This window comes from Arachis stenosperma, chromosome 9, assembly GCF_014773155.1.
Source record: "Arachis stenosperma cultivar V10309 chromosome 9, arast.V10309.gnm1.PFL2, whole genome shotgun sequence".
Taxonomy (NCBI): Eukaryota; Viridiplantae; Streptophyta; class Magnoliopsida; order Fabales; family Fabaceae; genus Arachis; species Arachis stenosperma.
In genome coordinates, this window is record NC_080385.1 from 123,241,247 (window position 1) to 123,268,675 (window position 27,429).

Below are 27,429 nucleotides of genomic sequence, written 5' to 3' on the forward strand. Positions count from 1 at the left end.
TCTAGGTATTCTACAAGATTTCAAGACACATTATTCTGAAGTATTCATCGTCCGATTATAAATCTACAGGTCGGCAGAAAGTGAAAAACAAATTCACTGCACGACCACGATAAAGACAAATCGTCCTATAAAGGTGAAAACGTGATTCACCCAAAGGACGAGCTCGATATGCCAACCACTTCCTACAAATCGGCAAAGATGAACACAGAATAATGTAAGAAGTTATCGAAAGCAATCTAGAAAAGAACCTGACGAGGTCTTACGGATAGCTAATATAATAACTTAATAAGGCTGGCCGACATCAAAAAATCGGGCCAAGCCAAACCAAGTTATCAGCAAATCCCTGGAAAGAGGTCTGGCCAACCCTATTAAAGAGGAATTGCTATAACTTAGAAGAGATCGACCTAACGAAGTCGGTCTCCTACAAAGATAAGTTATAAAAGTAATCCCTGAAAGAGACCTAAAAAAAGGTCCAAGAAAGAGGATTACAAAAATAACTAAGAAGAGATCGACCTAACGAAGTCGGTCTCCTACAAAGATAAGTTATAAAAGTAATCCCTGAAAGAGACCTGACAAAGGTCCAAGAAAGAGGATTACAAAAATAACTTAGAAGAGATCGACCTAACGAAGTCGGTCTCCTACAAAGATAAGTTATAAAAGTAATCCCTGAAAGAGACCTAAACAAAGGTCCAAGAAAGAGGATTACAAAAAATAACTAAGAAGAGATCGACCTAACGAAGTCGGTCTCCTACAAAGATAAGTTATAAAAGTATTCCCTACCTGACAAAGGTCCAAGAAAAAGGATTACAAAAATAACTTAGAAGAGATCGACCTAACGAAGTCGGTCTCCTACAAAGATAAGTTATAAAAGTAATCCCTGAAAGAGACCTGACAGAGGTCCAAGAAAGAGGATTACAAAAATAACTCATAAGGGGATATTACGCCAAAGAAAGCATAAATGCGAAGCTTCAAAAAAGCCACTATAATCAACCTCAGAAAGCGACTTTTTGTTTTTCCAAATGAAGTTACCAGACAGGCAACTTAAAAGTGTCAAACGAGAAAAATAAAGAGTTCAAAAAGCCCACACATTGGGCCATCTACACAAAAAAGTTATAAAAGGTTTCCACAAAACGCCCACAAGTCGGGCCAACTACAAATCAACAGAAGTTTTCTCGGCAGCATCGGGAGCTTTCTTGGTGGCATCAGAATCAGGAGAAGGAGGGCGAGCTTGAATAGGCACAGCGTCAACAGTTCCATCATCCCGGTTCAAGATTTGGCAATCCGGATCAGCTGTAACAGGAGAAATCGAGGAGGTTGACACTTTGAGAGAAGGAACTGGAGGAGGGTCAGCATCATCATCATCTTGGTCGTCAGGGACAATCTTACCATCCCTCACCACATTGTCCAAACTGACAAGAGACAGGTCGGCATCAGGGGCAACAACGCGAAACTGCTCCATCAGATTCTCGGAGGCAGCAGTTACGCTACCCACAAGATGGCCCTGAAGCTCACCATAATCAGCCCGAGCAGTCTCCAACTCACTCCGAAGACGCATGATTTCCCTATAAGCTGAGACATAGTTGTCCTTATGCTTCAGGGCCATGTCTTCAGCCAGCCTCAAAGAAGCAGCAAGGGCGATAGAACTAGCTTTTTCACCCTCCAGCTCCTTCTCAACCTTTGCCAACTTCACTTCCAACTCCTCCTTCAGGCCCTTGATCCGATTAAACTCCGACTTGGCCTCCTCCATAAAAGACTTGGTGGCATGAATCGGAATCCCCTGAACTGTCCGAAAAATAGCCGCACTCATATGAGCCATCTTCACACTATTCTTGGCCATAAAATACAGGTGCTGAAGAAGAGACACATCGTCCATAGAAAGACCACCATAGGGAGTAATTTGCTGATCAATAAATTCAACGGCATCAAAGTCGGGGGCATCCAGATTGAAGGGTTCAATGGTTTTCTTCTTTTTACTAGGAGGGGGACCAAAAGCTGCAGTAGATGATTGGGGAGGATCAATTAGGCGGACCCGAGGAACAGGAATTGCTTTCCTCGGTCCAGGGGAACTCGGTACAGGAGGCTTCAAAGGAATCTGAGAAGATCCATCTCCAGCCACCTTGGCCGAGATGTTCAGAGCAGCAGTGGCCATCTTCGCCTTTTTAAAGGCCTTCAAAGAATCAGTATTTTTCGACATCTCTGCAAACATAGCAACAGCCAAAAGTTACAAATGTAATGTAGAGAAAGGAAAAACAAGTATAAAAGCAAAGCCAAACAAAATACCCAGAACAGTTCGAACCAAGGAAGGATCATTCAAGAATCTCTTCGTATCAAGATGAGGTGGTTTCCCCCAAAGATCCTCGAGGACAACCACAAAAGCGCGTTCAACGTCATCTAGCATCTCCCAAGTGTAGCGAGATACTCGTACATCTTTTTGCCACTCTAGGGGAAAGGAGGGCTCGTCGTTTTCATCAAGAAAAAAGGGGCGGACCCCCTCAACAGCTCGAACCTTGAAAAAGTAGTTCTTAAAGTCCTTAAAAGACTCATCATACATAGCAAACACTTTGTGCCCCTGGGTGGACCGAAAAGAAACCCAAGAAGCTTTCTTTTTTGAGGAACCACCGGGCTTGGCGGAAACAAACAAATAAAGGAACAAAGTCTGGGAAGGAGATACATCTAGTTCACGGCAGAGAAGTTGAAAAATCTTAATAAAACCCCAGGAAAGCAAACTCTCTCGTCAGAGTCAGGGGCAACAAGCTCATAATCCTCCTCAAGAGCATTGTTACCACAAATCCTATGACGCTTCCTCAGTTCAGCACAGAACTCGGCATCCACAACAGAAACACACAACAAGACAAGGGAGTCCAGCCAATCGGACATCCCCTCGGGAACTCTGGAAGACATCTCTACGATGTTATTGCGAGAAGACATAGGGCCAACTAATCCTACAAGGAAGAAAAGAAGACGGGGTTACTAAAAACATCTCGGAGAAGGTAGAAAGCAAACTTAAATATCATACAGACGAGGCATGCAGAAAAGGAAAACCCCAAGACTCAAACCAAAAGTCTTAGGGCATCCTTTGGAGGCAGCAACAACAAAGCAAGGTCCCTGGGAAAAACCTACACCTTAACGTTTCTCGAAAACAAGGAAACAAGGCCTAAAGCAATAAGCACTTCGTCCAGCAAGATAAAAAAACGAAAAGTCATTAAAGCAACTATCTTTCTACAGTCTACCAGCAAAAGCACTGTCAATGTCAAACAATGCCAAACAGAACAAAACCAAAGATACAACCTTTTCCAGAATTAGGCAAAAAACACCATAAAAAGTACAAAAAGGAAAGGCAATGACAAGCGAAAGCTCTAAAGGCATTAAGCAAAAAGCGATCATGCAGAAAATGAAAGAAGCCCCAGAACACACGGCGATAAACAGGCACGCCAAATGTAAAAAGATTCAAGTTTTTCAAACAAAGCATGCAAGCAAAACCAAAACTTTATCATAAACCGAAGGTCAAAAAGTAAAAATAAGTAAAGAAATGGAAAGTAGAAACCAAACCTGGAAAGTCCTGAAGAAAATGGAAAGTTGGGGCAGGAAAACGTCTCTCAAAGGAAGCACCAACGGAGTACCGAAACGAAACGGCGCAGAGAAAGAGTAAGGCAAAACAGAGCAAACACAGAGGAAAAGTTAAAAATGGGAGAAGAGAGAAAATGCGAAGAAGTTACGAAATGCATGAAGAAGAAAAACCGTTTCTGGGTTTTCAAAATCAAAATAAAGGGGCCTAGGAGAAACGGGACAATTAATGTTAAATAAAGGCATTAAACCCTCACACGTTTCCAAAGCGCCGATATAAAAGCGCGTGCTTTTAAAAGAAAATGTTCTACATTCAAAAACTTCTACAAAGGGAATCAACAAAAATGCTTGAGTTCGGCCTCAAGAAGGACCGAAGTCTAGGACTCGACCTCAGAAAAGAAGACCGAGCTCAAGCAGGGGCACTGTTCATACCCTGGGTCGAGCTATCCGACCTGGGATTATTGAAGATAAAGCGACCGACCTCTTCAGGTCAGACTATCCGACCTCTTCTCAGAGAGCTCGGCCAAATCGACAAGAGAGCCCAGTAAAGGGCCCGAATGAAGGAACACGACCCAAATCCTAAGACGGCCTAAGCCTATAGAGATAAGGACGGTTCCGCTGAAGATACGCTGACCTCAACCCTAAAGATAAAGATAAGATAAGATAACTAACTTATCTTATCCAACAAAAGTCACATCTCAACACTATAAATACACTGGAGCACCCAGGTATAACTCATATTCTGATCCTACTCAATACCTGCTTAATACCCTTGCTAACTTAAGCATCGGAGTCCCTTGCAGGTACCCCCCACCCTCCGGGGACGAAGGATCAGCATTGTCACCCAGTCCAACAAGTCGGACACGGCGGCTCCAACCACCATCATCAAGTTGGACACAACAGTTTCGACCCACGCAAGAGATCTCAACAGAGATCGACCTCTAGTTTCAGGTAACCCACGGAACAAAAACCCTAACCCCCAATTTGACTCTGTTCTCCTTTCTTCTCCATCGCACATGTTGTTCTTGTCTACTATCCGTTCATCTCCATCGCACCAGAGGTGAGTCTTCAGTGTTGTCTTCATCTTTGAACAGCAGACGTTATGGCTAGCGCAAGCAACGCAGCTGGGAGCTCCAACAACCCAAGATCATTTGGAAGCATCATGAGGAGAATGAATAGAAACAGAGACGCGCGTCTCCCAGAATGGTGTGCATGCGGGTCGAGACCATTGCTGCGATGGTTAGCAATGGATTCTAATCCAGGGAGACCGTTCGTGAGTTGCCCAAACTACAATGTAAGTGTTTGATGCTGTTCTTTGTTGTAAATCTAGAGGTAAAGTTGGTTGATTCACTTTTTTGGTTTTAGACTGCAGGTAAGAGGTGGTGTGGGTTATTTATTTGGGTGGACAAAATTCTGGAAGAAGATGCGGTGACATGTGATGGTAGAATAAGCTCTTTAAACGACAACAAAGAATGGAAGATGAAAATTGCTTGGAAACTTGGAAGACTAGAGTCTGAAGTTAGAGTTCTAAAAATGGGGGGGGGGAATTTTCTTGTTTACATGTATGCTGCTGCTGCTGGTTACAGTTGTTGTGCTTGTCTTAAGGTTGGATAGGCAGCAGACTCAATTGTATTTAGCCAAAAACTAAGTGACATGTGATATGCATATGTTGTTTTGTTCATGTAATTGCACTTGTCATTTTGGTTTAAACTACTGCAGATTAAACTGTTTGACATGATTGTCCAAGAGTAATTTGGAATATGAATAAAGTAGAGGTTATATGTAAATAATTGTTCCTGCGGTACTAATGGAATCCTCTAATTTTTTTAATCGTAATGGCGTATCAGAGAAAAATAAAAAGAAAATATGGCACAGCTCAAGTTCAATGAGGTCATAATCCATAATCATATATTAATGCAGTAAACATATACAAAATAGGAAAGGAAGAGCCAGAGCAATATTCTGCAAGTATATCTGAAGTTCTCAACATGTTGAGAACACAAATTTTGAACAAAAAAATTCCCAACACTTGGGTTCTAAATGCAGAAAGCACACTGCTTCATCAAAATAGTGAAACAAAATAATGTTCTCCTAAACATAATAAATCTAGTCTTCGTTTTTTGTTTCTTGGTGGTTTGAATCCAGGATTCGGAACAAACTTCATGAAGTTAAAAAGTCTTGTTACGGTCCCCTGTGATGCACCTTGCATAGGATGAGATGGAGGCAGAGTTGTGGGTTGACTGCTTGGTGGTGGGGTGGCAGCAGGTGGGGTGGTTGCTGCTTGAAAGCTGCTTCCTGGAGTTGCTTTTTCTTGTCTGGATGACTTCCTTTTGGGAGGCAGTTTTGGTGGCCTCATAGGAGGAGGCAAGACCTATTAATGAAGATATGTATAATAGTTACTAAAAGTGGAGAAGAACATGCACATAATAAGATTGAATGTGATATAATTTTGTTAACCTCTTGAGAGTCATCGGTTTGTGACAATGGTGGTTGACTAGCTTCAAGTTGAATTTCGGTGGGAGGTTCTAGGACAAGGGTGGCTTCACCACCATTAGCAGCCGGAGGATGGACAGCAGCAACCTTAGCTGCAGCAGCAGCCTTAGCAGCAGCAGCAGCCACCTCATCAGCAGCTCTCTTTTCGCAGTTTCTCTTTGTGTGTCCCGATTCACCACAATAACGACAGTGACCTTTTTGATAGATTCTTTTCATCTTCTTCCTCTGCTTTTTACCCCCATTTGGCTCCTCATCTGCATCTTTTCTTCTTTTTTTCGTAAGTGGACCTGGTTTCTTTTTAAATTTAGGTGCTTGTGGTCTGTTATGTGGTGACTTTACCCATAAGGCTTGACCTGGAATTGGGTTGATATGGAAGGCATATGTGTTATTATATGCTTCCATTGTCAACCACTGGTGACAAAACTCATCTGGTCTTCTACTACCCTTGCCAATGCAGCACAAGCATGCACACACGCATCCCTAAATAACATTATCATAAGTCCAAAGATTACTAATATTAAGCCAACAGCCAAGAAAAAAATAACAAAGCAAGAAACAAGTAAAAAGTATATCACCACTCAATTGCCAAAAACCACATGTGCAGAGCCTCTTTTCCAAATCAACAACCATGTTAGTCGGCCACCCGTGAACCTCGAATTTCTCGTACTCAGAGTCACCAAACCACATCGGGATCTAACTCTTTGACTCCTTCCTTATTTTTTCCAATCTGCTGTGCTGTATAGGTGGTAGAATACCAGTGTTGGAATTAAGCTTCACTTTGTTCCTAGCGATTAACCTCATTGCATACAGTCTGACTTTCTCTAACAGTGTAATGATAGGTTTGGCTCTATCTTCTTTGATCCTTGAGTTGAAGAATTCACAAGCATTGTTGCAGATATTGTCTATTTTAGGTGCATTACTGAAGAAAACCCAGCTCCAAGAGTCTCTAGGCCACTTGTTCAAATACTCCCAAGCTTCCTTGTTAACTCTCTCAATCTGTTTTATACTCTCTAAGAACCCATCTTGGCTGGTGCACCTTGCACACTCCCATAGCAACCCTCTCAGCTGGAGATCTTTCCACTGCTTATTGAAGTTCTTCCATAAGTGCCACACACAGAATCTGTGATGGACACCTGAAAAAATCTCCTTAACAGCATGGATTAGGTCCTAAATTAAAAAAAAAAACAGTGACATACAACTTATCGAGCATCAAAATGATCCCTTTAGTTATATAAGTGACGTCAATTTAGTCCCTTAAGTTTTAAAAGTGACATCAACTTAGTCCTTTCAATTTTATAAGTGACATCAGTTTAGTCCCTCTTCGTTGCATTACATATCAGTTCAATATACATATACCAGTTCATGGAGCAGTAGTCTATCTATTTAGGCAAAGCAGTTGTTCATTACAAACACAACAGTTCAGCATATATAAAACGAAATTACACAACAACAAAACAATAAAAATCAAAGTGGCCTATACAAATTATATCAAAGCAACCTATACAAATTATACAAACTATGCAATTACTCATGCTAATATCGAAGCAGCCTATACAAATTATATCAGAGCAGCCTATACAAATTATACAACAACAAAACAACAAAAACATGGATAAAACGTACCTTCTGCATATCTGAAATGAAACAGAGCTTGTTTTGCTTATAATCTCCCAAGTCTTGATGAAGTAATTCCAAGAACCACCTCCAGTTTTTAGTATTTTCAACAGGGACAATTGCATATGCAATCACATATATGTGATTGTTTGCATCTTGTCCAATTGCAGACAAGATCTGGCCACCATACTGGGTCTTCAGAAAAGCTCCATCCAAGCCTATGAGCGGTCTGCAGCCAGCCAGAAATCCCTTCTTACAAGCATCCAAGCAGATGTACATCTTTTCAAATATTGGTTCATCATCAGGGTTGGGCTGAGGGATAACTCCAATTGTGACAGTAGAGCATGGGTTACTCCTAAGCAGCGTCAGCCCATAATCCCTTACCATCCCATACTGGGCAGCAGCATCACCATACACAACAGTCCTAGCATCTCCTAAAGCCCTAGTCAGTGAACACTTGCTTAGTTCCAAGTCACATTTTGTCTTAAAATACTGAGCAGCCTCACAGTGTCTTAAGTTAGGATATTTTCATAGCTTCTTCACCAATTTCCCGGCCAGCCACTTCCTATTAGCCATCTATTTTTGGTTTCCCTTGCACAACTGTGATAATCATTGAACGTCTTGATCTGCCAGTAATTGTTCTCAGTGTTGTTAGCAGCATAGATAAGCCATCCATAGTTCTCATCCTTACACACTGTTCTCATCCTTACATTATCATTATTTTTAAAACAAATCCTCCGATCCTCTTGTATACAATATTCATGCACAACCTCTTTGAACTCCATCTTTGTAGTAAATATCATTCCAACAGCAAGCCTAAGCTCCACAAACCTACCTCCATCTCTGAACACGGTGAAAACCTCATCCGAATCAACCTCTTCTAATTCATCCTCAGAGTTTGGAGGAGTCTTCAGTTCTTCTGAGTGCCATGAGTCTCCACCATCAGATTTCTCATAACCTTCATCTTGGGCATCATCATATGTTCCCATGGACCCGAACCTAGGAATTGGTCCAAAAAAACGTGCATCATCCTCAGAGCCTGAGTCAGCACACACGGGACCATCATCCTCAACCATTACAGCTCTCTTTTGTTTAGAAGTTTTCTTAGCTATCCTGGTTCTCTCCTTCACATTTGTCTTTTTCTTTCCTGCTGATCTCTCCACACCCACATCTTTCTCACTAGACACTACATTACCATCAGACCGATATGGTTCATCCTCCTCACTACCATCACTGGCTTTACTATTTGAGAAATCCTCTGAACTAGACAATACCACATGTTCTATTTGGGGCTGTTTTCCCTTACCAATACTTTTTACACTAATTCCACTAGTAGCTGCTCTTGTTAATGGCATCCTTCCATATGGTTTTGGTGCTGCAGATTTTACATTCCTAGTCCCTCTCCTTGGTACAGCAGCCTTCTTGGTCTCTTTTGATTTCGACCATGGTTTAGGCATTTCAGTGGGTAGCGACATTTTTTGGGTGGGTTTTTCGGCTTGGTTTTAATGGATTGAGTCACTGTTTTTGGAGGTGGATTGGGGTTGGACATAGGAGTTGCAGTGGGGTGGGGTTCTATTTTTTTGCTGGTTTACTAACAGTAATTGAAATAGGTGGGAGCTTTGTAGTTGAGTCTGGTTTTCGGTGGGAATAGTGGTGTCATTTGGTGCACAGGTTGGAGTAGATGCTGCTGTGGTGGGAATTGGCTCGGCATTGTCATTGGTGGTGGGAATTGGCTCGGCATTGTCATTAGTGGTAGGGTTTGGGGTGGGATTCAAATCCTGTATCACCAAGACCTCCTTTCCTTTATATGAAACTGCCTCTGCTTCCTCAATGTACAGAGGTTCTGAGACTTCATGTTCATAGTAAATATGAACAACCCTCTTGTTCTGCTTACCAAGGTAGCACATCTCCAACAGCTCCTTGTCATTTGTTAAAGCCCTTAGACCATTTTGCAATGGCCTATTAGGAACCAGCCACCATGTTTGAGTGACCTTATCATATCCAAGATCCTTGTGGTAGTCTCGGACAAAGAAGATGTCCAGTTTGTCTGTATCAACTCCTGGCAACTCAAAGACATCTCCACCATTGTAAGTCACACCTCCATCAACATCTGTGATGAATAATCCTCCATGGTGAAATAGGATGGTAATCAAATCATCACCCATCTGCAATTTAAAATTTTTTATCTTATATCAGCCTCCCTAAACTTCAACCACATTACCAACTTACTAACTCCATAACTAAAACTGTAACAGCAGTAAACCCTTGAACAAAAAAACAAGTTTTCATCTTAATAAAAACCCCCTTAGTTAGCCTAACCACTAAGAAACCTCCTCCTGATCAAACTCTAGCCAATACCCCAAAACACAAGCATGCATTCCGACACAAAACACTCCAACAAAACATTTTTTCCCCTTGTGAAGAATATATTAACAACAAAATTCAAAAAACAGAGCTTCACCACACATTTAAATATTTTTTTGCGTACCTTTATCAGAGAAACTCGTTTTCATAGCTCTCTGTCTGATGCAGATGATGAAGGCAATCCTCTGGAGTTTAGGTTCTCCACCGAAATATGCTCCCGTGACTGCAATAGCACTAGCGCCAGTGAAGAGGGTAACGGAGAAGAAGAGAGCTCTGTTTTGTGTTGTGTTTGTGTGTTTGAGTGTGGGAGATGAGACGTTAGTGTAACGTTGAGGGAGGGGATTTTTTCCCTTAAAACGACGATGTTTTATGTCTTTTTGGCGCCACACTAAAAACGATGGCGTTTTGGGCTGCTAACGTGTCACCAACGACGCCTGGTCAGCTTTTCCGGTTGCGCTAGCTGGACGAAATTTACTGGAAGGACTACTATGAGTACCGGAGATCAACTTCAGGGACGATCTAGACAATTTTTTAAGTTCAGGGATTACTTTGAGCCTCGAGGACAACTTCAGGGACCACTTTGATGCTTACCTCGTCAAATTAGTCGTCCTTCCATTAATTGGATGATGACGTGTCACGTTAAGTGCCACGTGGCAGGTCAGTGACACGTGGCTTGACATGTAAAAAAAATTATTAGTCAAAATAGTCCTTGAAAGTTCAAACATAAGTCATTTTCATTTTCATCTCTCAAATTTTAAAAATTAGTCAAATTAGTCCTTATATAATTTTTTATTTTTTCTTCATAATATTAAATTTAAAATATTTTTTATACTACTAATTTTAATAGAAATGTAATTGACAAAGAAAATATTAGTAATTGTATCTTTTCTTCTTAAAAACTTTTTCAATAAAATTATCTCTCTCCTTTAATTCTTCTCAAAATCTCTCTTATTCTTTTCTATTCTAAAACATTTTTCTTACATTATTGCATTTTGCTAGAATATATAGATATACTCAAAATTGAAATGTATGTATTTATTAACCTAAACAAAGTTATATGCTCCAAATCAAAATTTATGTATGCTAACCTAAACAAAGTTATACCACTATTTTTTTTTCTACTACATCTTTTTTTTTTTTCATTACGATATTACTTACATATAGGATGTAATAGTAGTGATACTTAGAGTCAAAATTCAAGAAGATCCACAAATTTTGCTTCAATTCCTATATAAACTGGTAGTGATAAACCAGTTTTTCAATTATTGAGTTCTATTATATAAATTAAATAATAATAAAAATTATAATTTAAAAAATTTAAAAGATTTAAAATTTAAAATAATTATTATATTATTTAGTAAAATTTAAAATATCAAATTTTTAAATATATAATCAACAATTATTTGACAAACTCATTTAAATAAAAAAATTCACATAAAAAATTGCAATTTAAAAATGTAAAATTTTAAAATATAAATCACAAAATAACTTTGTAAAAATTTAATTATTTTTATTATTTTATGTAAAGAGAATTTTGTTTATTAAGGTTTAAAAAATAATATTAAAATTAGTAATATAAAAAAATATTATAAATTTAATAATATAAAAAAATTATATAAGGACTAGTTTGACTAATTTTTAAAATCTGAGGGATGAAAATGACTTACGTCTGGACTTTCAAAAACTATTTTGACTAATAAAAAACTTTTTTACATGTCAAGTGATGCCACGTGACACGTCATCATCCAACTGACGGGAGGACTAATTTGACTTACAGTTTATCTTTCAAGGACTAATTTGATTAAAAAAAATTATTCGGGGACGAAAATGAAGATTGTATGGCCTTTTAGGGACGAATTTGAGTATTAACCCTTCAAATGACATAATCTTTCTATTCTTATTAAAAATAATTTTAATGGAATTAATATTTTATTAGTGAATTCTGCTAGGGAACCAAGAGAGGGTTCAGCCGACTTCTACCAACTTTTTAATGGGCTGGACCTCGAAACTCATCTTAATAAAAATAAGTTAATATACATGGATGTTTCTTCTGCTAAGTATTGGAATTTTTCTTTTTCATATCGAATGGATGTTTTTTTTACATATTTTTCGAATTTTTTTGTATTACAAATGTGAATATTTCTATTTCTTTTAAAATTTCATAATTTTTTTTAAATTTTATAAATATCTAATTATTTTGTTAAACATTAGGATTTTTTTTCATATTAAATGAATAATTTTTTATATTTCTATAATTGTTCAAGGACAATTCGTACTCCACCACTGCTTCCTTAAACAATTCCTGAAGCTGAAACAAGTGCAAGGCAGAGATCGATTTTAAGGGTATCTACGTGATGTCTTTGACATGCACCTTCCCTATAGGGGAAGCTTCATATTTTTCGCTACCCGAGAAGGCCTTCGGTTCGGGGTCTCCCATCTGGCTCAATGGGGACCTTTAATTCTGCGACTGTGACAGAGCTAAAGAAACTTACATGCATGACGTCCGAACTCTCATACACATTCCAACCATCGATGACGTTCTTGAAATGGGTTCCTACGATCTCATCACTGAAAACTAGGCTCTCCTTCAACAAACCAAGTCCCTCTTTGGATCGCAACACCAACAACTCAATACATTACTGCGTCACTTTCAGCCTGAGGAGTTGCAGAATTTTGGGTGAGGGCAGAGGCGAAGAAGAACTGACGGTGAGAGAGAGAGGTCTGTGTGTGGTTGTTGGAGGTGGGTAGGTTAATGTGAGAAAGAAGAGAAAAGTTTTTATAGGTTTTAATTAGGTTTACTTAATCAATTTTAAATTTTTTATATTTTGAATTTAAAATTAATTATTAATATAATTATAATTAATTAGGGTTAACCACAAAAAACACCCCTGAATTATTCAAACGCTGACAAAAATACACCCAAATTTTACTATCAACAAAAATGCTTTTAAATAATTTAAAAACACAACAACAATACCCAACAGTAAATATATATTTTCAAAAAATACCTTAGAGATTGAATTTTGATGCACTTTTTTGCAAGTATAATTATAAAAATAATATATTATTATACATAAAAATTGGTGATATTTTGTTAAGTATATAATTTTTTAATAATTGTTTTTGTTAATAACCAATAATACTTTTAAAAAATCACAAAATAATATATACTTAACAAAAAATTATCAAATTTTAAAAATAGTAATATCTCATTTTTATAATTATGCTTGCAAAAAATTGCATCAAAATTCAATCTCTAATGTATTTTTTGAGAATACATATTTAATATTAGTTTTTTTGCAAGATTATCTAACATTAAATATGTATTTCTCAAAAAATATATTAGAGATTGAATTTTGATACAATTTTTTGTAAGCATGATTAAAAAAATGAGATATTAGTATCCTTAAAATTTGGTGATTTTTCATTGAGTGTATACTTTTTTGTAATTTTTTGTTAACAACTAATAATACTTTTAAAAATCACAAAAAAATATATACTTAAAAAAATTACGGAATTTTTAGAATAATAATATCTCATTTTTTTTAATTATTCTTGTAAAAAATCATATCAAAATTTAATCTTTAAGGCATTTTTTGAAAATACATATTTACTGTTGGATATTGTTGTTATGTTTTTAAATTATTTAAAGGTATTTTTGTCGATAGTAAAATTTAAAAACATTTTTGTGAGCGTTTAAATAATTTAAGGGCGTTTTTAGTGATTAACCCAATTAATTAAGTTATTCCATTCTTAACTGATTAGGAGTTGGTTTTATATACTTTTTCTTTATCAGTTTTATCAAATAAAAGATTATTTGTTATGGTTATCAATTATATTTAGAAATAGTTATTTACTCTTTTTATTGAAGAACATGTTACATTACTAATAAGTTTTATAATGAAAATATAATGGACATAGATAAAAGAAAAATTAATTAATAAAAATACTATTTATTTTATTTGTGAGAAAAGAAAAATAAAAACAAAAATAATAACTTCATGTTAATTAAAAAACTTAGTCACCACAACTTTTTCTTCACCCATAATATTGGCTAGTAAGTACAATATGAATTACCATTGGAATATAGGAAATATTTCTAAGATTTGTTAACTTATACTATTATACTATTATATTTCAATTAATATTTTTATATTATATAATATTATTTTTGCTTCATAATAACTTATTTTAATATAAATATTATATAATAATAAATTTAATCTTTAAATGTAAAACTTTATTAGTTTATTATATATAATTTTCAAAATTATATATGTTAGTTTTATGTCACATTAATCCTGTCTTATCCAATTTTTATCTATTTAATTTAAAATTAAGCTCGAATTTTGAAAATAAATATATTATATTTAGATTGATTTAAATATGACTGACTTAATTTGGCCCATATATATCCTTACTAGGGAGTAACTGTTAAAATTATTATAATTTATTTTAATATAAAAATTATTAAAAATAAAATACATTCGTATTAATTTATTTTAATAGAAATTAAATCTAAAATAAAAAAAATCTTATGCAAATTCCCACTTACAAATTTCAACCCAAATTCGCAGTAAGAGCTTTTTAATAGACTAAAGTGTGTTTGGATAAATTATTTATAAATTTTAGGAAAGTTCAAATAAAAATGATTTTTTTTAAATAAAAGATTAATAAAATAACAAAATTAATTTCTTTTAAATTAAAATAACAAATAAAATTTTAGAAATATAATGTTAACTAAGTTCCTAGTAGGATAATGAAATCATAATAATTTGGATATACTATCAAAAATGATATCTGAATGTTTACGTTATTGATAAAAATACTTAAAAAATACGAATGACAAATAAATTTTTAAAATATATAAACGTAATAAATAACCAAATGTTAAATATATTTTTTTAAAAAAACTTTACCCATCATATTTTAATATGATTTTTTGCAAATATTATTAAAAATTAAAATATTTTTATTTTTAAAATATAATAATTTTACACCAAACAAATATTTTTTAATGTTTATTTTTGTGAATGATCAAAATGTTTAAAAAATTAAAAAATCTAAAAATCTAATTTTATTTTGATTTTTGTATATAGTTATCCAAATAGTTATAGAAAAAATTCAATTCAATTAAATAAGTTATCCGTTAAATACAAAAATGATTTGTCTTATAAAGATAATATTATAATTTTTTATACTTTTCATATTTTAAATTATTCAAAAATTTATTTGTTGTTTACATAATATTATTTATCGTTTATATTGATAATATAGACTTTCGACTACAATTTACTAGTTTTTGCTAATAATTTTATGGAAAAAGTTCAATATACAAGCGATTAGGGCTTGTAACTATTACAAGTTTATTAATGCCTAATCCACTAAAATGTGCTGCAACTCCTACGTCACTTACATGCGCTATATTCACGCCGTTTTACGTTTTTTTGTGCCTCTTTTTCTTCTTCTTCTTTCTCCGTGCTTCTTCTTCTTCTTCTTCTTCTTCTTCTTTCTCTGTGTCTCTTTTTCTTCTCTTCCTCCCTCTTTTTTTTATTGAAATTTCTTCTCCTCTTTTCGTTTTCTCTTTCTCCTTCATCAAAATCACCAGAAAAAATAAAGAAACATTATTCAAGGTACGTTTCTTGCCTTCTCTTTCTCCTTCTTCTTCTTCTTCTTGCTGCACGTTCTTCTTCCTCTTCCTCTTCTTCTTCTTCTTTTCTTTTGTTTATTGCCTTCTCTTTCTCCTTCTTCATTTACGTGCTTTTCTCTTTGTTTTCTTTTTTCGTTATTCTCGATTTCTATTGTTTTTTGACATCAAGCTCTGAAATCGTTTTTGAAGAAGAAGAAGTAGCAGAAGATGAGGAGGAGAAAGAGAAAGAGTTCTGAATTATGCATGCTTTTGGGTGTATTTCTTAAATCCTTTGGGTGTATTTTCTGTAATCTTTTGGGTGCATTTCTATAATCGTTTGGGTGATTTTCTGTAACCATTTGGGTGTATTTCTGTAATCTCTTGGGTGTATTTTATGTAATCGTTTGGGTGTATTTTTGTAATGCTTGCCATTTTTTCTGAAATGAAAAATACACCCATAGATATGAGTCAGATACACCCATAGATATGAGTCAGATACACCCATAGATATCAGTCAGATATCACTCAAATACACCCAAATGATTACAGAAATACACCCAAAGGATTACAGAAAATACACCCAAACGGTTACAAGAATTCACCCAAACGATTATAGGAATACACCCAAAGGGTTACAGAAAATACACCCAAAGGATTTAAGAAAATACACCCAAAATTCGTTGAAGTACATCTTATGCATAATTCAGAACTCTTTTTCTTTCTCCTCCTCATCTTCTGCTGCTTCTTCTTCTTCAAAAACGATTTTACCATGAAAAATCGAAAAAAAACGAGAAAACAGAGAGAAAAGACGTAAATGAAGAAGAAGAAGAAGAAGAAGAAGAAGAAGAAGAGGAAAACGAGGAAGAAGAACGTGCAGAAACGAAAGAAAAGGAGAAGAAGAAGAGTAAGAGGAAGAAAAACGTGCAGCAAGAAGAAAAAGAAGAATTTCAGAAACCATGAAAATCGAAAAAAAAAACGAAGAAGAAGAGAAAGAGGAAGAGGAAGAGGAAGAGGAAGAAGAAGAAGACGAAGACGAAGAAGAAGAAGAAGAAGAAGAACCGTTTGAGTGGGGCGCGTGTAGTTACGCTCCATTCAAAATGAGTTAATGCGCGTGTTAATGAAGTTTGGGCTGATAACTTGTAAAACTTGTACGACCTTTTTACTTGTATGTGTAGCAGGCCCCTAATTTTATTTCAATGCCTTTATTCTTTAGGCACACAATCAACCGCCATGTGTCCTGTCCATAACCATAAGATAGTAGGATAGTACATCCTAGACCAAAACAGCATGGCCTTGCCATACATCCCACCAAAATCTCATCTCACATCACGCGTTTCAATTTTTCTTCCCAGCTTTTGATCTTCTTTTCTCCATTCTTATTTTAAAATTCCAAAATAACAATTGAATATTGGCTTTTTCTTTTTTTTTTTTTGGCGTTAAAATTAAATGCCCAGGAAACATAAAATAAAAATGCTCACTACCATTACTAAAAACAACAAAATCACGTAATGCACAATCGCCACGATCACTGTGTACAAGCGTGGGTGGTTTTCGACATTACCGGAACACGAGGGCATCTACCCGAAATTCCATGCCATTTCTGAGGTCACCAACGTAATTTTCCCACTCCCCAAAAAACCAATGCGTATAGCGCACGATAAACATCTCCACCACGCGTCACCAACATAAACGCTCCTCACTGCCCAGATCATCTCCGCCACGTTGGACACCACCTGGCACTCACAGTCCTAGTCAGCAACTCTTCCATCTTCGCTATAAATACCCTGACCTCAAACCCACTCACCTAATCCAAAGCGTCCAAAAACCAAAAAAGATTAAAAAAAAAAACAAATAAAAACATTTTCACCCGCTTCTGACGGTGAACTCGCCGGAGAGATGAACATTCCGGCGATTTCTTCTTCCTTCCAGTTGAACAATGCACGTTTCTCCGATCATCGCCGCCATGTTTTCCACGAAAACCTTGACCTCGAAAAACACTTCTTCACCTCCTTCGTCTTCTCTACTCGCTTAGTCTAGAAGTTATTCCATACTTCTTCTCTGAAAATGGAACAAACACGATAGAGTAGTTGTATATAGAGAGTGAGAATTTTTCAGGGATTTCTTTTCTACCATTTTGTCTTTTCTATTGTTTTTCTTAGCCATGCCTCCGATGAAGATCCAACCTATTGACATCGATTCTCAGAAGCTGAAGGAAGCGGTGGTGGTTCGAAACGACGCCGTCAAGCCGGTTTTGAAGTTGCGGCTTAAGAGGCTGTTCGTGTTCGACCGGCAGTTATCGAGCGTGTTGAGAAACTCCTCCTCGTCGGAGAAACAAGTCATCGCCGCGGCCGGCGAAGCTCCTCCTTCCATCAGAGAGTCGGCCGGGGAAGGAACGGTGACGGAGTTCGAGCCTAGCTCCGTTTGCTTGGCGAAAATGGTTCAGAGCTTCATCGAAGACAGCAGCGAGAAGCCGGCAGCAGCGAAATGCGGCCGCAACCGCTGCAACTGCTTCAACGGCAACAACAACAGCGATAGCTCCGACGAGGAACTGGACGTGTTCGGTGAATCAATCAACTCCGGTTCATTCGGGGACGCCAGCGACGCTCTCAAGGTAAACTCCCAACGACTGAAGCTTAGGGTAGTATATATGCAGCGAGTTCAGAACTTTAATTTTGTCGCGTTTTCTCAGTGTCCAAACGCTCCATTAATCGATTATTATATTCCTTTTGCGCTTATTACAGAGTCTGATTCCTTGCGCTAGTGTTGTGGAGCGAAACCTTTTAGCTGACACATCGAAGATCGTTGAGAAGAATACCAAGGTCTTCAAACGAAAAGACGATTTGAGAAAGATCGTTACGGAAAGCCTTGCCTCTCTTGGCTACGATTCTTCCGTGTGCAAATCTAAATGGGAAAAAACCGTATCATATCCCGCTGGTATCATTTCTTCCCCCTAATTTTCCTCTGAAATTTTCAATTGAAAACGGACACTGATTGTGGAGAAATAGAACTGAATGTAATGTTCTGGCTTTTCTGATTCAGGTGAATATGAATACATCGATGCGATTGTGGAAGGTGAGAGGTTGATAATTGACATCGATTTCCGATCTGAGTTCGAGATTGCTCGATCGACGGGGACTTATAAGGCGATACTTCAGTCTTTGCCGTACATCTTCGTCGGAAAATCCGATCGTCTCTGTCAGATCGTCGCCGCCGTGTCGGAGGCGGCGAAGCAGAGCTTGAAGAAGAAAGGTATGCACGTTCCGCCGTGGAGGAAGGCGGACTACATGCTCGCCAAGTGGCTCTCCAGTTCCTGCACTAGGGCGAGTCGTCCTCTGCCGCCGACGCCGCCTCCGTCCTCCGCCATCGAAGACGCCACGAGGAATCTAAGCGACGGCGCTGCGACTGAGAGTGAGTGTGGCGAGTTTGAACTGATCTTCGGCGAGAAGACATCGTCGCCGGAGGCGAAGGCTGTTTCCTGTGAGAAGAGCCTACCGACAATGGAGACGCCCACGTGGCAGCCGCCGGCGGTGAAAGTGAAGAGTGTTGAGAGAGGAACCAAGGTGGTCACCGGATTAGCCTCTCTTCTCAGGGATAAACCATAGGAGAAAATTTTGCACCTTTTTCTCCCTTTTTTTTAATGGTTAATTAAAAGGAAAAAAGAAAAGTACAAAAAAACAAAACTTGGATAAGAGCAACAATTTTTTTTTTCAACAAATTTTCTCTGTTTTCCCCTTCTGTTTACTTTGCAAAAGAGACTCTTGTAAGAAGCAATTCTCTGTAATAAAAGAGCTGAAAAAGAAAAGAAGAGTAAATATTTATTGACAAAAATATAAAAAGTAAATCTGCAAACCAACTGAGATTATTCTATGCATTAATCTCAATGCATAGTTTTACAACGATTTATGAAATATATATATTAGTGATCATCGTAATCTCTGAAACTGGGAGTGCTTTCGGAAATCAGATTCAAGCTTTATTTTTACCTGAGGTTACTTTTTAAATTTTTGATGCTCTAATGGCCTAATGGGTTTGTGGCATGTCATTATAGAGGAGTTACAACTTACAATGCTTCGGTCCCTTGAAAGGAGACAAAGGAGGATGAAACTTTTCTTTAAATGTTTTCGCATCTTTTCATGAGATCAAATTAAATTATTATTATTATTATTATTATTATTATTATTATTATTATTATTATTTGCAGTTTTTTTTAAGGAGTAACAGCTTTGAGCATTCTGCTTCATTATCAAAGGCTGGGAAATGGGAATGAGAGAAGAGGTTGGTGGTACCTGGTGACGCCAGCCAACGAGGCATAATAAGGAAGGTCCGTGGCATCTCGAAATGAACAAAAGCAGCAAATCCGTGAAGAATAACAGCCAAAAAAGTCACAGTAATTTCAACAGTAACTCTTTTTTTTTATTTTGTAGCTAAAATGTTTTATTGGTATTAAAAAAATATTATTTTAATCTCTAACGTTAATATGTTAATTTTTAATTTGGTTACTAACGATATTATATTTTAATTTCAAATTTTAAATATTTTATTTTAATTTTAAAAATTTTTAAATTAATTTAATATTATGTTATCATTAAATTTTACAAGTACAATTTACACTCAATTTTAGTTTGTAACTTAAATCGACTCATTAGCAATCACTAATATAAAACTTTTTATTTGATTTTAGATTGTTCATGATTATTTGTGTCAAATTTAATGACGTGACAATATTAAATTTATTTAAAATTTTTTGAAAATTAAAATAATATTTTATCTTAATTTGAATATTATTCTAAATATGTGGTGCATATATTATAATTACTATTTTTATTTAACTATGTTTGAATGGTACGGTAAAATAAGTGTGAGTTTAACACAGGTGATAAAAGCAATAAGTGGCCGTGTATCATGAAATTCACGGCCCCACAGTGAAAATGGGAAGCAAAAATATGGGCAGTTAATTTGACCGTGACAGAGTTACTAGCAGCGGTACTTAACTCATGCCATTTTTACTGAGTTAACATAACAATATGCTTCTTCAAAAGAAAATTAGACAAAAAAAATAACTATTGTATTTTACTATTATTATACAAACCTAGTAAATCAATGTAATGCCCCCATACCCATTCTCCCTGTTTAAAAAAAAAAAAAAAAGAAAAAGACTATAAATTTCAAGCACTGTTGCCATAGTTTTCACAGTGAAGGTGCGTTTTTCTTGGAATGCATGACACATGCGAAGCATTACATTTCTCATAGGATTGGTGGTGGCGGTTGAGAAAGGTTGAAAACAGTGAACCCATCACATTACAATATTATTAGTAGGACATTAGAAAAAACACATATTATAATTTAATGATTTAATCTAATATAATAATGTGTATTTAGTGCCTTGGCTTCTTAACAAACCCTCTGCTCTGTTCGTACCAAAATGGTTCTTTTTCCCAAATTTTTCTATGCCTCAGGGAGGAGGCTGACTGTGACTGATTCGCTCACGAGTCATCACCCCCGCTTCTCTCTTCCAAGTTCTGATCACTGACTCCATTTATTTTAATTTTTTACCTTCTCAAATTTATAGTCTCTTGTGGGTCATGGTCAATTACTCAATTTATCATGCTCATCGATAGTTAATAGGATTGTTATGAGCTTATGAAGTTATGACCTCCATTTGTATTTTCAATAGTATTTTGTAGAATATCAACAAATTCAACTATATACTTTTCCTACATTTCATAGTAAAGCCAAATTAAAGGTTCCCCGGGGGACCCCGGCCCCTCATCTTTGTCACATGTATACATGTTATTAATATGTACAAATTTTCTTCGTCAACTTATATAACCTGAGAAATTTAATTCTAACTCTATATTTATAGTATAGGAAACATTTTAAGTGTAGCAGAGAGTATCGATGTACCAATTATTTTAACAGTTGATTTCAATTAATATATATTATATATATTTTTTATAATTCAGATCAACAATTAAAATAATTGATACACTTGAAATGTTTCCTATAGTATATAAAAACAATTGTGCTACAAGCATATCATCTTTAGTCATTATTTTCAATCATCGTATTGTATACGTATACAAATATAAAATTTAAAAATTAAAAATTAAGTCCTACTCTCACTTTTTACATGTGTTAAAACTTATCTTTTTTTTTCCTTCCCTCACTCTCACTCTCACACTCAATTTGCCTTTTTCATTCTCACTTTCAAGCGCATTTTTTCTTTCCTCTTTCTCTGGCGGCACGATTATCCTTCTCTTTCTCCGCCGACACAATTCTCCTTCGCTCTCTTTCCGATGCGGCACAATTCTTCTTCGTTCTCTCTCAAACGCGGTTGCGATTCTTCTTTTGACACGGTGCTCTCTGTTTCAGGTGTAAGAACCAGAGATTATTAACCGATTAATTAACGTAGAAATAAAAATTTAATTGCTCGGAATAGGTTCAAAAATTTAGAAATCTTAATTTGAAAATTTGAAGGTAAGATTTGAATTCAGTAGATTTTTCCGAATGGAAAAATGTATTTTTCTGCAAAAAATTGCATAAAAACACGTACCGATAAATTAGCTAGCAGTACCGGCTTAAGTCTATCCGGTACTGCGAGAGAGGAAATAAAACTATAGAAAAATTTAAGAAAATATTTAAAGTTAAAAAGTCGGCGCTACGCTAATCCTAAAGGTTTTGGCTCAAAGTTCGGCCAAATAAACCAAAAATGCTAAACAATTTGATCGGGTCTAAGTTGGGCCCAAGCCCAACATATAAAAGCTTCCTAATGAGCATTTTAGCTCATTGTTCATCATTTTGAGAGTGAGGGGCGCTAGTAAGGGGAAGAAAGGGGAGACTTTATTGTTACTATTTATTTTTTCTCTTCTTTTCCTCATAACTTGAGTTACGGTGCTCCAATTTGCGTGTTATTTGCGGCCTCGCGAAACTCTCGCCGAGTTCGTCATTTCTAGCTAAACATTGCTGGTCAGAACTCGAGTTCCATACTCCTTTCTTCAGCCCTAACAAATTTCTAAAATTTAGGTTTGGGTATTGAGTAAATTTTGTGTTTTTTATTGATTAGATGATATCTGGCATTGGGCTATTGTCGGTTTGTGCCTCAATCACTGTTGGATAAGGTAAAGAAACTCTTTGCCTTGTGAATTGATAATTTTGTGAACCCTAAGATTGATTTTGGTATATTACATGATGTTAGATTGAAATTTGTGATTCTTGGAGTTGGTTTTGGCAATTTGGAGTTTTTTAATTGAGTTTGGTGGACTGTTTGTGCTTGGAAGCTTGTTTGAAGGTCAATTTTGGTGATTTTGAGTTACGTAGAAATCAATTAAGGTATGGTTTCGATTTTCTTTAGTTAATATGTAATGCTTCGTGAAACATAGACTAGTGAATCTTAGGATAGGATTGAATTGATGATGATTATTGATGATTTATGATGTTGTTGATGATTGATGATGGTTATTGATGTTGAGGATAAATGATGAGATTTATGAAAATTGATAGTGATAGATTGATGAATAATAATTTTGATGGTTTGGAATGGTACAAATGTGGTATAATTGACGTTTGGATTGATAATTGTGAGGATGGTAATTTATGAGTAGAAATTGTGGCAAGAGTTGGTGATTTTGAACAAAATGGTTGGTTGTTGTATGGTTGGACAATGATTGAAGTGTAATTGGTGATGTACATGAATGTGTAAAATTGGAATTAGGAATGGCTAAAATTAAACGAGACTTGTGAGTTTGGAAAACTAGAAAATTTGTAAAATTTGGTAAAATCGTGTTTTAAATTAACTTCAGTGGGTTATAACTTGGCCCTCGGAGATTGGATTCGAGTGAACTTTAGTTCAAATTAAACATAGTTAAGAGAGATTTAAAATGGTATAAAGATGAGTGAAATTAGAATTTTGTAGAGAAAGTTATGGACGTTGGAAGTTAGGGTCAAAAAACTGAATTCTGTGATGTTATAGAAAACTTAAAAATCTGGTTTGTGTGCCCACGCATACAACCTGTGCGTACACATAGGCCAGAGCGAGTGTTTCAACTCATGCGTATGCACAAGGGGGTGTGCGTACGCACAGGCCGAGAATGTCCTTTTGGTGAGTGTGTACACACATTGCCATGCGTACGCACAAGCTGAAAAATTATTCTGGTGCATCCGTACGCACCACACCATGCATATGCACAAGTCCTGTTTCAAATAAAACCCTATTTTTAACTGTTTTACCTTTCTGGCAAGCTTGTAAACTTCTGCGACGCTTGTTTAAAATCTCCTAGCTAGTATTTATGCTTTAAAATAAGGGAGAATACAATAAGTGAATTTAAATGGGTATTTTCTATTATGAGTTAGAGACGGTGACTTAGGCTTGAGATGAACTGTAGATGACATGACTTGAGTGAATTGGTGGAGTGTTGAGATGATGATGTATTGAGACAGATAAATGATTGTGGTTGATGAGATTGATGAGATAAGTATTAATGGACTTGTGCTATATGAGCAGTGGTTACTTAAATTGGTTTTATACTATTGATATGCTGAGATTTGGTAAGTCACTATGTGCCTGGTAAGGATAGTGGTTAATCCCACTTGTTGAGGTTGTGGCGCCAACATAAGGACGGTGGTTAATCCCACTTACGTTGAGATGTGAGGTCTGAGGCTGAGTATCCCGCTCGCATCCTTTCGAGTTGCAAGAGTTGGCCCGACACTATATCCCTGGATAGTGGGCCACGCACTATATCCTAGGGTACCAATTATTCGTGACTGAAAGATGACATTCCAAGGGGATGTATCGGGTTAGCAGTTGATCCGACAAGTAATATTATGGCCAATAGGACAGGCATTCATAATGTGCATATTCTAAGAATTTTCTTGCTTTACTTACCTGAATTCGATGCCTAAATATATAACATGCTTACTTGCTTCATGAATTACTTGCTGTAAGTGTATATTACCTGTGTTTTACATTCTTGCATTTATTTGTGTTTTCTACTAGAATTGAGGAGGTTTGGTAGGCAATGGCGATGAGATCACATTGAGGTTAGACTGACGAAGGCTTTGGGATAATTGTATTTATATTAGTTAGAAATCTCTTAAGATAGATAACCCTTTATGGTTTAAGTTTACTTTAAATTTAAATCTTATGCATGTGGAAAGTTTTATAATTGCCTTTGGTGTCCCAAAACCTTATATCTTATCTATTGGACACTGTTACCAAATTGAGAACCTTCGGTTCTCATACCATATATTGTTGTTGTGGCTAAAAAAAATCAATGAAATGATAATAAAATATTTTAACATTAATAATAAAATTAATCAAACACCTCTTACTTCTAATCGAATAGCTGCTGCCTGAAAAAAAATCAACAACAACAACAAAGGAAGAAAAGAAATCAACAGGTTGACATATTTTCTTAGCAACATATAAGAAGAAACTGAAGGTTGTCAGATCAACACAAATGCAACATAACATGAGATTTTCAGAATCGCATGAGCCAATAGCAACAACATAATGGTCTGTCCATATTTGCATTCGGAAATACCGCTGAACTTCACCATGAAAGCAGCAATAAATAGTAATAACTGAGCAATGTGCTTTGCAGAGATCAATTCAATCACGACAAATAGTGCATGCTATCTTTGCTTTAAACCAAATATTTTTAAAAGACCATCAGCAATGTCAGCTTCAACAAAGCCTCTCTGAAAGAACAACAAAAAAGTCCTTTTCCAAAGAAGATCCTTAAATTTTGAAAAAAACACAAATAACATTCTCATTAAGCTTATATTAAGACATGGGTCAGAATAATTCTATTGAGTGTTGACACATAATCACCAAAGTACAAGAAATAAAAATATCATATGAATTTATATGATGTGATTTTTTCCTTTTGTTTTTGTAATGGTAAGGAGGAATTATTCACATTGCTAACAATGGCAAGGCTAAGTCAGTGTAAACTTGTACACCCTATCGACCTAACCTTATATTAAGGTGCCAGATAACATAAATACAATACCTTTTTCAAATATTCTGGTTTGAGTTTATCCTATGATCTTTTCTACTTCTATAGCTATGAATATTTAGTGCAACTATTGCTCTTACACTAAAAGGAAATAATATAATCTTGTCATGCAAAATCAACAACCAAAAACAACAAAGAGAGATTGCTGCTTCAAATAATTTAGAATTCTATGAATTGAAACGTGAGTTCAGAATTTTGACGAGAAAAAATGCAGTGTAGCAACAACTAAAATGTGGTGAAACACAATGATGTTTTAAAAATATTTTGGAAGCACTGAAAAAAATTATATTACAAGTATGGATATAAAGAAATGCACCTTGAAGGGATTGAAATCTGCTCCCATTCTGAGTAATTGGCCTTTCTGATATGCTTGAAATAACCTAAAATATGGATAATAAAAAATTTAAAATTAAATTAGAAATAAAAAATGGATAATAAAAAAATTAAAATTAAATTAAAAATAAAAAATTAACCTACGAAGTAAATAAAACACAAATTACATTATTTGAGTTTGTGGATTCTAGTGAATCAATAAGTAGCAACTTTCTTTAAGATATAATTAAAACCCTAAGATAACAAGAACCAGAATTAAATGGCGATGAGAAGAGTTTTTGTGAAGTGCACTATCAAAGTAGAAGAGAGGAAAGCACGGAGAAGAGAAGAAAGCGAGGAGTGAGGTGCATGCAGTGGTGCGATCGAAGAGAACAGAAGTGATGTGCATGTAGTGAAACCCCTCTTCCAAGAAGAGAAGAAATCGCAATCAAAGGAAAGGGGAGCAGTGGTGCGATGAAAAAACTCCTAAAGTGGCTGAAATCGCGATAAGAAAAGAAAACCCCCTTTGTATTATCTCTGTATCCATATATGTTTATTTTTGTATCATTATCTCTTTATTATATTTTTATAGAGTGGCCGAAAAGTAGTGAACAAATAACATGTTTTATATAAAAAAGATGGAAAGAAATTTGGTGGCTGATTTTTTTTAATATGAAAAAATATTGGTGTTTTTGTTGAAAATAGAAGGGTTAATAAGTACTGTTTTGGTCCCTAAAGTTGAGCGTAAAAATTGATACCATTCCTCGTCTAATTTTCGATTTAGAATCGTCCTTAACGTTTTTTCGTATTAAAATGGTCCTTATAATTTTTTTAGACAAAAATACCCTCACCACTACTAACATAATTACCTCCTCCACCACCATCACCACCAACACCAACACCACCGCCACAACCAGCACCAACACCACCACAGCACTACCACCACCACCAACACCAACACCAACACAACCACCACCACCAACACAACAGCAAACAAAAAACAGAGATCAATCAGCAAAGTTCTTCCATTAACAGCAAACAACAATTCAGAAATCAAGAAATTCAGAAATCAAGAAAACCAACAACTCAAAACCAACAATGATTCAACAAATCAAAGATTCAACAAATCAAGAAGCAGAAGAAGCAGAAGACGAAGCATAAACAGAAATCGAAGCAAGAAGCAGAGGCGGCGAGAAGCAGCGGCGAGGCGGCAAGGAGCAGCGAAGCGGAAGCCGATGACGATGAGGAGGTGATGAGCGGATATTTTATACGCTTTTGGGGGTAATTTCATGTAGATTTTAGCATGTTTTAATTAGTTTTTAATAGAATATTATTAGTTTTTAGGCAAAAATCATATTTCTGGACTTTACTATGAGTTTGTGTGTTTTTTATGTGATTTCAGGTATTTTCTGGCTGAAATTGAGGGAGCTGAGCAAA

At 35.9% G+C, this 27,429-nt stretch overlaps 1 protein-coding gene across 1 annotated transcript; it reads left to right on the forward strand.

The window, feature by feature from the left end:
• Positions 1 to 17,475: 17,475 nt before the first annotated feature.
• On the forward strand, positions 17,476 to 19,492 carry LOC130950480 (uncharacterized). Its single transcript, XM_057878986.1, has 3 exons — positions 17,476 to 18,275; positions 18,406 to 18,598; positions 18,704 to 19,492. The coding sequence occupies exons 1-3, from the start codon at positions 17,826 to 17,828 to the stop codon at positions 19,264 to 19,266; spliced, it is 1,206 nt and encodes a 401-aa protein (XP_057734969.1). The 5' UTR covers positions 17,476 to 17,825; the 3' UTR covers positions 19,267 to 19,492.
• The last annotated feature ends 7,937 nt before the right edge of the window (positions 19,493 to 27,429 follow it).